Genomic DNA, 12,483 nt, shown 5'->3' with positions numbered 1-12,483 from the left:
TATTTTTTTGCTATACAGAAAGTGGGACCCAAGCTACCAGTACCAAGAATAGTCATAACTGAGTGCAGCACTAGGCTCAAAAGGCAAAGCAAACAGACAACGGCCCCAAAAGCGTCTTGTTGATCATCTTTTGGCTCAAGATAAAAACACACATGACTTTGAAGTATATCTCCATTGGATTACCTCCAGGTTTTGGAACTGGCGGGCAACTAACAATACGTGCCGTCGGAATGTGCATGGTAATGGACAAGCACAGTGGAAACAAGACTCGGATGCCACCCGGGAGCTGGGGGGAGCAGTGAATTATGCGCGGCAGCTGTCTCATCTGGCAACACTGAAGAAGATCCTAAATCTGCAGGCGCAGCCCAGATGCTAATTTTCTAATTCTCTTGTATCATCAGGAGTGATCGGTAGTCCTGTTAAAGAGTCATCGATCCATTTAGTATCTTTCGGGAAAAAAGGGCTAAGGTTGAGAAGGACGCTCCAACTAATTATGCTCCTCAGAACCCACAGGGTACATTTGATGAATGAAACAGCTCAAGGTATGAGGAAAAAATAGCGTCAGATCCCAATATGTATATGTACACACAACTCCCCGTGTCTCAGTTCTGTTAATTAAGAACCTTTTTCCTAGCTAATTTTAAAAGAGTAATTAACTGGATGGCATGGCATCCACCACCACCAACGTGCATTTCATTTCATGCATTGCATTTGCATGCCGGTCTTTACACTACTTTCAACTACGTACAGAATCAAGACGGGATCAAACTAAAACCAATTAGTACGTACCCCACTCATGATCAAACCGGTCCACATTAACAAATTAACACTGATAGGGGTGGTAGCCCCCACCGAACAGAAGGACGAAAATGCACCTCAATCAAATAAAAATTGTAAAAGAGGACAAAATCTGCGTGTAAATCTGCGTGATCCAACCGAAATAGAGACCCGACTTACAAATCGTTGGATCTCCTGACAGTTACGCTTCTAGATATTGCCACGTGGAGCCATTTTATATGATATAGAAAACTATAAATATTACCAATTATAAGCATTTATGATACGTGCATTTAATACTTTTTCGACCATATTAAACCTTTTAAATCGAATTCGACCCCACTTTCTAACTTAAGAATCAAAGGACCATAGTTGGGATATTCCAACAAATCTAACGTGTTTACTGTTCTCATAATCTATTTTCAGGAGGTTAAGAAGAATTGTGATTCGACCTAACGAGTACCGGAGGTCATGGCCTGACCCATCATTTACCACATGCATCAAACTCAGCCCCCACTGAGCTCTGAAACTTAGGTACGGACGCATGTGAATGTGCTAAATGCATAGCCAATTTGCCGAAAGAGTAATTGTATGGACGTAGGCAGCGCAGTGCAGATAACTGGTGAGAAATCAAAATACAGTTAGGATGAGCAGTGCAGTGATGCGTACGGGTAATTGGTGTGGTCCGAGTAGGTAGGGACGACTGATTTGGATGTAATGATGAGTAGTGTAGGTGGTTCCTGCAGTTTGTTTTTCCACTTGTTAGTACGTGAGTGGGCCAATCAATATGATTGAGTGAGACTGGTTGTCTATGGGCATTGGGCTGCACTCCCAACACACAACATAATATTATTATTATTATTATTAATTATTATTACCTTTCCTCTCCTCTATTTGTACCAATACCATTAAATTAATTAACATTCCTTAAAAAGGATTTTTATCCACAAATTTATATTTTTCTTTTGTTTATATATATATATATATATTATGCCTTTATCATTTTGTTCTAAAAAGGAGAAATTAGTTGTGATATTACGAATTAAAATGATATAAAATTTATAATTAATTAATAAGGACAAAATGCTAATTAGAATTATTTTTATCCATTATATATATATATATATGATAGTAACATATACCAACTTTATAGCAAATTACTTCCTATAAAAAATAAATAGCAATTTACTCCCCTATATTTTAAAAAATGAAGGAATTTACCTTCTTAGGTAGGGAGGTAAGTTGCTTTATTTTTTAAAATATAGAGGGATAGATTGTTACTTTTTGAAAAATACAGAGGGATAAATTACTATTTTATTTTTTATAAAATAATTATTTGTCTATTTTTCATAACACAAGTAGGTAGATTGCAATTTATCCTATATATATATATAATGACAACAAATGTTGACATATATTGTGTATAACCAGAAAAAGAATGATGCCCCTCATGATCATATATATAGGTGCAATGAATTAATTAATTTTCAGCAGCTGCGTAAATAAGGAGTGAGTAGATAATCACAGTAAATGAAAAGAATTAATAATGGGTGTAAGTATGCATATAGCGTATATATATATATATGTATATAGCGTAATAACATGACTACGTACCCACACCATATATATCAATATATAACACGATCATATATAATTATTTCATAGTACCTATAACCTTAATTATGATCATCAATTGAATATTATAGTGTATAGATTTGTATAATTTTGAGAATAAAATGCTCCCACAACATTGTGTGAAGATATATATATATATATAATTAATTAGGTTGACATTAATTTGAAGTTAATTTGAAGTGATTGGGTTGGAGATGATATGATACATGCCAATTCAATTATTCAAAATAAAGTTGGCAAAAATGAATTTCTGTGGGTGTAATATATATATATATATATATATAATGAATTATGAGGTGCAGGACATTCATGCATGTTCTTTTCATACTAATTAATGCCATTAATTGTAATCTACGGCCAGCCCCACTGGTGGTTGTATCTACATATACATATATCTATCTATCTATATATATATATGCTCTCCCTCTCTCTCTCTCTATAATATTTCTTTTCTTTTTCTGTAATCAATTTATATATATATATATATATATGGCATCATCTTTTTCTTCAATATATGTATGTAAGTACGTACATGTTCAAAATAGGATGGACATTGCGCTCCCACACATATATATGTATATAGCTACAAACTGAAAAGGCGGTAATTAATTAATGAATGATTAGAATCTGTTAATATGATATATATATACACACACACGGACGGTAGTTGCAATACTGTACTGGCTACTAGACCATATTATTTATATCTAATTATAGCTCATAATTGTAAGCAAAATTAGTTTGGTTGATACATTATAAAAGTAAGATAAATACTCAAACATTCGATAGAATATGAATTTATAACACTTCAAACTTATTTATGGAATATTACACCAAACGGACGTCATCATTGGACCTCTGTAATTACTTGTATATATATAGCTAGAGAAATTAAAGTTTAATAAAAGAGTAGCTTAGTAATTAGATTTATTCAACGAAACAATAATTGTAGTCATTAAATAGTGTGTGATTGGTTATTAATATTGATATTTTTAGTTATACATCAATTCGCATAATTATATAATTAAATTACTTCATTATAATTAATAATTAAAACAGATATTGATCAAGTGAAGAAAAGAGGAGACGTACTTAATTTCAATTGAATTACTGAGTCGGTAGGTAGGTAGGGTGTATATGTTGTTACTAGCAAGTAATTAAAATGTGGGATTGAAGTTGGTATGTTTTAAACGCATTAAAAATAAAAAAGGAATGATGTGAAGTGAATGGGGATTGGGGATTGGGGATTGGATGAATGGATGTATGGTAATTATTATTATTTTATTATATAATAATTGTAAAAGTGTGTTAGAGAAAGGACACGTCATCCCCCATATTATTGCTTGCTTCACTGTAAGAAGCAATCAACGCTCGTCCCTCACCTGCTGACTCCCACTTTTCCTCAACCCTAACTACCTAATTTAATTTGTGTCTATAAATACCACACCATCTCCATCTCATTTCTTCCACACTCTTAAAACTAAAACCCTACCTACTCCCACACCCCTCTCCGCCCGCCCGCTGATACCCTACAAAAACAATGCATAATTATTATGAAACAGGATGGTGGAGCTCCTCCTACAACTACCCTGCAAAACGCAGCGTTGGTACCGACCCATTTGAGCGCATAGAGAGAATGGCTTCAGCAAGTGCGGTGGTGATGTTCAGCATGAGCACCTGCTGCATGTGTCATGCCCTCAAGCGCCTCTTCTGCGGCATGGGCGTCAACCCCACGGTCTACGAGGTTGATGAAGACCCCAGAGGGAATGAATTAGAGCGTGCATTGAAGCGGCTCTCTGGTGGCACCTCCGCCGTCCCGCTGGTCTTTATCGGCGGTAAGCTGGTGGGTGCAATGGATAGTGTTATGGCGTCTCATATCAGCGGCACACTTGTGCCACTTCTCAAGGAAGCTGGGGCCCTTTGGCTTTGATCCATCCATTTCTAATTAATTACTTTTTCATATTTCTCTGTTACGTTGCCCCTCTCTCTTTCTCTTTCTCCCTTTAAGGAAAAACAAAAACCAAAAAAAGCATTCTTTCTTAGTTTTCTGGTACGTCTTTGTAGAGCAAGAAACAACAAGGTATGTATTTAATTTGTTGATGAATATGATGATCCGCGCAGAGCTGGAAATTAAGATCTATGAGGGTTCAATATCATATCGACAGTGCCTTATTACGTATTTTCATTTTCCCCCCTCTTGGTGGTGTTATTTCTTATAAAAATTAGATCAAGGCGGGAGTACTGTTGGGTTTCTTGTAACTGATGTTAATTACAATAATGCTAAACGTCCAATATATGTTTTAATTGGATAAATTAATTACAGTGTTAATTTCTTAGTATGTATTGTCTTGGCATTTAACAAGTGTTATATATATATATGTGGAGAAAATTTTAGTCGAACTCGACTCAATCAAATATGAACTAACTATATGGCAAGTATAATAGACTTGTCATATAATTAGTGTATAGTTTAAGAGAAGTGATCTATTAGATGGTAAGTATAATACACTTATTTTGAGATTGGTTCAAGTTAATCAAAACTGAGCCTGACAAGAATTTCCCATATATATATATATGTGCCTTGCTTAAATCAGGATTTTATTTAGAGATGCAAATGCAGCAGTCATCACATACTTTGCTTCACACTGCTAGTTAAGTCCATCGATGCTGGACTGTAAGTAAATTAATTTGAAGGTAAATAATTGCAATACATATTTCACTTAAATTTCTAGTTTTGCATTTCGTTATTAAAGAAATTCACAAAACTTAAAAAGAATATATATATATATATATATATTCTACGGTGTAGACAACGTTGTATTATTAGATGTATAGCCATAGCAATTAATATAATAGAATCCTATACATAGCTATAACCACATGTACAGCATATATTTAACTTGAAATAATATTAGCTAGTCCAGATCATATTTCTCTAATTACGTACTGGTACAAGTTTATTTAATTATAATTCATCCATGCACTTTCCTAGTTTTTATTAATTCTTGGATTATTTCGCAGATAATAATTCCCTTTAACATCGGATCATATATATGCATCAATCCCATTGATATAATTACATGCTCGTATGTTTTAATTTTCACTAATCAAATCAAATAATTCACAGTACCATACTAATTTGAATATCTCTAAACGAAAAATAAGGCGCGCAGTTAAAATCAATAGCTAGGTTTTTCACTTAATTTTTTTTAGTTGATCGAGATCAGTGTTTGGATTATAACTAGAAACAGCCCGCTGCTTCCCCCAATTACACTACAAAAAAATTGAATTTTTGTTATATTATAAATGATCACGGTTTAAAAATCATGATATATCATTATTATTAATTACTGTTAAATAAAATCAAAGCAAAAATTTTAATTTTTACTATGATAAATCAATATGCGCATGGTTTTGATTTAGCCATAGCTAAATATATTTGTCATAGTTTTGGTCATGACTAATGTTTTGGCCACACTTATAGAAATAATGATTAATAACTGTTGTAAAGCTGTTATTAATTTATATTTGCTACAATTTTTTTCTTTTGGCTACAGTAATTTATCGATAGCAAAAATTATATTTTATTTAGTATTACTTCTGTTGTAGGTAAAGATACAGTTTTGGATGTCCTTTTGAAATCAATACAAAATTTTTTTTTTTTCATTTTCAAGAGCAACGTAAATTATTTTGTTAATATGGTAATTAATGCACAAATTAACTTTGGAAGCAAAAATTGTTAAGTTTTTGATACCATATTAGTTTGAGTTTGTTTTGATAATTAGTATTAATTAATTATAATTTATATGCACATCCGCGCGTTAAGTATGTGAAATTAAGTTAATGGGATGACATGCACATGAAGAATCACAATTAATCAATTATTGGGACAGTCATTATATACAAGTCTATATTTACTGAGAGGCACGACAGACATATATATATATACAGGATATGGCTGACTATATATAGACAGAAAACATCCATCTCTCGCAGCATTATAGCTTAAATTCAAACACCTCTTTTAACTTATCAGTTCAACATATTTATATATATGTATGTATATAGTCAATTAAGTTTCAGACCGTAATGTAATAAAAAAAAATCCCAACAATTTAATTAATATGACCTCCAATATCGACCAGTCATGGTTGTCATTGCTGGTATACATAGATATATGCTAAGTAGCTAGCTAGCTAGCTATGTTAATTACCGACAGTTGGGGGAGGTGAGGTTAAGAAGGCAAAAGAGTGCATGTGAGGGGGCCAGCAATATTAGAGGACGGGGTGATGGGGGTGGGGGCTGTTCCTGATCCATGGCTCCCGGTAGAGTACTTTGGGGGTTGACCACCGGTGGGAAGTTGGGGTGGGTGAACTTCCCCACAACAAATTAAGAACAATAACATGAGAACTAACACTATTAAAAAAAAAAAAAAAAAGATTTGGCACGAATCATTCGATCATTTCAAAGTCTGTTTCAATTTAGAATGGGTATTAAAGCACTATAGGAACGGAACTTGATAGATGACATCATGATTCTCATTTTTATGGGCTATTTTTTAAAACGACCAAATCGTCTCAAAACGTGTTTCAAAACAACAGTTACAGTATCTGCTCCCAACATCGTTTCAACATAGTAACGTTAAATGGTTGGAACTCTATTTGGGAAGCATTATAGAATTGAGGACGGTTTTGCATTGGTCTTTCCTATATGTGAAACAATTGATGTACAAAATATGACAATTAATAAATATATTCCAAAATAAGGTATAGTTTGAAACGATTTTGAGTACGGACCTAAGCAATTATATGAAAATCGTTCCTAATTATTAGTTTTATTTAAGAAGGAATGTGTTACATTGACCATCCAAAAAACTGATATAGTCTTTCGACCACCCCCACCACATGACATGACCGGACTGTCAATCACCCCACAGACTCCAAATGATGTTGGACCCTCTAGAGCGACACCGACAACTGAGGAGGCCAAACAACAGTTTGCCATACCAGCGGCTACTCCACCACCACCCCACCACCAACAGTGCCCCAACTATCAGTGAGTCAGTAAAATCAGTCTCGATAACGCGAGATAAATTTGTTTATGAATATTTTTTAGTATTATTTTATATTAAAAATTACTAATTAACATGTCCTTTCAGGTCTGATCGCCGCTTCCACGAGCGCATCAATGCAATAATATTTTTTTTCTTAATTATTCATGTTTTATAATGTTTATTACATTTTCCATTATTTCATATTTATTCAATTAATTAAGTTATAAATATAATTAATTAAAATTTATTATATTAATTTAATTATATATTAAAATTTATTAAAGATATAAATTAAATTATTTATTAAAATTATTACATTATTAAATTATTTTTTATAATTTATTTTATATTAATCATTTATAAAAGTTTTATTATAAAATATAAGATTCAGAACGGTTTTAGTAATCATAAATAAAATGTGAAAAATCTAAACAAATAAGTGTTCTAATAGAATTGTTAAAACAATTCTAAATACGTGTTTCTAAATTATATTGACCGTTCCTAATTCCATTGCTAAAACCATATTAAATATGTGTTCCTAAATAAAGATGACCATTCCTAATACCATTGCTAATATAGTTTTAAGTACGTGTTGCTAAATATGAACCACCGTTCCTAATGCCATTGCTAAAACTGACAGTTTTTAAAACAATTATAGAAGATTGTTCCAAATAAAAATTGGATTGTGCCTAATACTATTGCAAAAATTAACAGACAAACCATTCTAATGACCGTTTTTAAATATATTATCAATACAAATAAATATAGTTTCAAAATTCAGGCATGAGTATTACAAAAATCATTTCAAAAGTATCTCAAATAAATAATATAACCGTTCCAAATGTCATGCAATCTGTTCCAATTAAAAAAAATTTTTTTTTTGCACAAATTCAATATTAGGAACGGTTAGCAACAATGTGTTACAGTGACCGTGCCAAATTGGAACAGTCCTTCATTAACTGTTTCTAAATATTTGTAACACTGTCTATAAAGACGGAAAGCGAATCGTTCCAAATAAAAAAATACCGTTCCTAAATTCATCTCAAATTCTATTTTTTTTTAATAGTAAAATTAGCAACAACTTAAAAAAATCAAGGAAAAAAGACTTGGACATATATATAGTATATATATATATGTAGTATCTAGAATATATATATTTCTATAAACCAAAACTTAAATCCTTCTGCCTATGTACGACATCTCCAATTAATTAGATTTATAAATATAATAAAATAGTTATAAATGGGTGGGGAGCATGCATAATGTAAAATTGAGTTTGGTAGTGAGTAGTGATCAAGGTGACAACAACTAATTAAGCTATGTACGTATATAGGTGAGGATGAGGGTGAGGGTGAGGCCCCCCTCTGGCTCTCATGTGAAGACATAAGCAGCTGAGCATTCGTGATTGAAGAAAGGAGCTGTATTTTGAAAGGAAGAAGAAGGAGATGAACAATGCTCAGGAGAAAGTGTTGCTAGTTTTTATTTTTTCGGATAAAAGTTGTAACTTGTGTAATAGCACTAGCAATTCTTTTAGTCGTGTACAAACGTGTTTCCAGTTCATGTCAGCACGTGGTTGATCTTTGAAATCCAGTTACAAAATCAAACCCATGTCTGAGTTTGAAAACAAGATGAACAAACAAAAGAAATCAACTTCATGAAGATGCAGATGACCGAAAATCCAGGATTATGCCTGGTTTCTTCAGTTTTGGATGGAACAAATTATCTTTCCTGGAGCAGATCTATACGTATAGCATTGGGGGTAAAGATGAAACTTGATTTCATCAATGGAAAGAGTCCAAAACCTCAAGAAGAATACGAGCAGTGGGTAAGAAAGGTTACATCCTGGATTTTGAACTCTATTTCTAAAGACATTGTTGAAAATTTTTTGTACATCAACTCGGCAAGAGAATTATAACTTGAATTGGATTACCAAATACAAACAGAAATTGCAAATTGTTCTCAGGGCAATTTGACTAGAGCTGCCTATTTTACAAAATTAAACAAGTTATGGGATGAACTTAAGCCAATACCACAGTGTGAATGCAAAACATCCAAGGTATTTGCAGAAATTAAGTCCTCAAATCAACTCATGCAATTCTTGATGGGATTGCATGATAGCTTTGACCATGTTAGAAACCAAATTCTTTTAATGGAGCCTTTACCAAATGTTAATAAAGCCTATTCCATTGCATTGTGAGTTGAAAAACAAAGAGAAATCAATTCTAAAAATGCTGGGCAATTGAGAATGTAGCTATGCAGGTAAAAGAAAATAGAAGAAACATTCCTTTTACTCAAGATTCATGCAGAGGAAGAAAACACAAGCTGAGAAGCAGAATATGGTTTGTACTGAATGTGGGAAGACAAGGCATTTAAACAACACATGCTTCAAGATACATGGATACCATGACTGGTACAAGGTTTTAGTAGAAAAGAAGAAGGGGCAGATCAATAGCAATCAAGCATTTAACACTGCAGAAATTGAAAAACATATGGTTGCTACAGCAGGAGATCCAGTAGACAAGAAAATGATCTCTGAGTTGATCAAGGTTGAGCTACAGAAAATGATATTAGAGAGTGGCCAAAGGACATAACCAAATAGAAGGAGTTGATTACTTCGAGAGTTTCTCACCAGTGGCTAAGGTAGTTACAGTTAGAGCTCTTATTGCAGTGGCTGCTTCAGCAGGGTGGAAATTACATCAATTAGATGTCAATAATGCCTTTTTACACGGCTTCTTGGATGAGGAAATCTACATGTCTCCTTCGGATGGTTATACTGTCCCTACAGGGCATGTTTGTAAGCTCAAAAAATCCCTGTATGGGCTTAAGCAAGCCTGCTGTCAGTGGAATTGTGAATTCACTTCAAAGATGAAGTCTTTTGGCTTTCAACAATCCAAAAATGACTATTGTTTGTTCACCAAATCCTCTTCTACAAGTTTTCTTGCCTTACTAGTATATGTTGATCATATCTTGCTTGCAGGAACTTTAGCTGCGCAAATGGATGAAGTTAAACAATACCTGGTCAAACTGTTCACCATAAAAGACTTGGGACCAGACTGGAAATTGTTAGAGCTCGTGTGGCTCTCACTCAAACCAAGTATGTCCAAGATATTGTCCAGGACTTGAAACTGACAAAAGCAAGGACTGCCAACACACCTCTCCCAAGTTGACTTAAACTGAGGGCATCTTCAGATTATGTCCTACCTCATCCAGCCACTTATAGAAGATTGGTGGGTAGGCTCTTATAATTGAGCTTTACATGGCCTGATGTTTCTCATGTAACACAACAACTTAGCCAGTTCTTTTAAGTCCTCTACAAGGAGCATTGGGATGCAGCAATCCATGTAGTGAGGTATTCGAAGGGAACTCCACATAAAGGGTTATTCTATCCCTCCAACACACACCTTGGACTCACAGCCTACTGTGATACAAACTGGGCATTTTGCCCGGATACCAGAAGATCTTTAACCGGATATTGTATCTTTTTAGGTGGAGCCTTGATCTCCTGGAAAACAAAGAAGCAAAATACAGTATCTCGTTCCATTGCAGAAGCCGAATACAGAGCTATGGGATCCACTGCCTGCGAGCTTGTGTGGGTTACAACTCTGTTGCAAGATCTTGGTATCTGTGTACCGCGACCAATTCCTTTCTTATGTGATAATCGAGCTGCATTACACATCATCAGTAACCCTATGTTTTACGAAAGCACCAAGCACTTAGAAATTGATTGTGTGATCACTACAAATCCGATTTCCTAGCTCCATCTCATGCTCTATCATAGGATCAGTTGGTTGACCTTTTTACTAAGCCTCTGATTGGACCACTGTTTCACTCCCTCCTTGGCAAGCTGGGCTTGATTGACTTAGTCACAAGTCCAGCTTGAGGGGGGATTGAGGACATAAGCAGCTGAGCATTCGTGATTGAAGAAAGGAGGTGTAATTTGAAAGAGTTGCTAGTCTTTATTTTTTGGGATAAAAGTTGTAACTTGTGTAATAACTTTTTAGTTGTGTACAAACATGTTTCCAGTTCATCTCAGAACTTTGTGTAAAGTGCGTTTTTATTAGTGAAGTAGCACTTGTGGTTGTTTAGCCTACTAGACGTTGGGGTTAGTTATTTTCAACTGTTATCCTCTTTCAGCTTGTATATGTACTGTACTTGTTCTTCTTCCTCAGCACAATGCTGCGTAATACAAAGAAATGAGATTCAGTTTTCTTGGGCATCTCTAGATTCTTGACATCATCATCCATTTAATAATATTAATGGGAATTGACCAAGGAAAATAGACACAAAGGGGTGCATGAATAGGATGATTTTGGGTATGTATTTATACGATAATATATACTCCATCAAGAAAACCTAGCTACATGATTGAGTGTATGGAGATCATCTCAAAACTTCACCATCACACCATTCTAATTCCTTTCTTCTACTTAATTTCAAGTGTATGATTAGAAAAGAAAATCCCGACTGCTAACCTCATCATTTTCTGCCCATGCACTCATTTTTCTTTATAATTAGAGTTTATGATTTATAAACATAATTAGCTTAGCCAAACATGCTCCCTCTTGATTAATTATTAATAAGGAGCAACACGACAAGAAATATGAAGTAAGAAGATGGAGGCCCAGGCCCAATCCTCTGGGGCAGGAGCAATTGAGTCCAGATGGATATAAAGATCCCCATCACACTTGCACCACCCAATTCCAAACATACATTACCAAGTTTACATCCCCCTCCCCCTTCCCACCAAACAAAATTGCTATTGCTAATATGTTTATTGAATTCCAGTAACAACCCTGCCCACCATATTGAGACTGAGAGGCCAACCAACCAGCCAATGAAGCTACTCACACAACCCCAGAAACACACTGTTGTATTAATTGGTGGTGGTCAACACTCCAACACACAAAAATGTTAACACCAACATACGCATTCATTCATTCTTTACACAAAACTTCCACTCCCCTTCTCATTCTGATTCCCCCCTCTCTCTCTAAGTTTAAAAGTTGTTTAACCCCTCA

At 34.3% G+C, this 12,483-nt stretch overlaps 1 protein-coding gene across 1 annotated transcript; it reads left to right on the top strand.

Annotated features, from left to right (window-relative positions):
• The first annotated feature begins 3,884 nt into the window (after nucleotides 1–3,884).
• Nucleotides 3,885–4,755, top strand: LOC105177456 (glutaredoxin-C1). Its single transcript, XM_011100622.3, has one exon. It carries the CDS (start codon nucleotides 3,953–3,955, stop codon nucleotides 4,340–4,342), a length of 390 nt encoding a protein of 129 aa, XP_011098924.1. The 5' UTR covers nucleotides 3,885–3,952; the 3' UTR covers nucleotides 4,343–4,755.
• Nucleotides 4,756–12,483: the final 7,728 nt, after the last annotated feature.

The sequence above is a fragment of the Sesamum indicum genome, linkage group LG9, assembly GCF_026168435.1.
Source record: "Sesamum indicum cultivar Baizhima isolate 11 linkage group LG9, ASM2616843v1, whole genome shotgun sequence".
Classification (NCBI taxonomy): domain Eukaryota; kingdom Viridiplantae; phylum Streptophyta; class Magnoliopsida; order Lamiales; family Pedaliaceae; genus Sesamum; species Sesamum indicum.
This window is presented reverse-complemented; position numbering and strand designations above follow the sequence as displayed.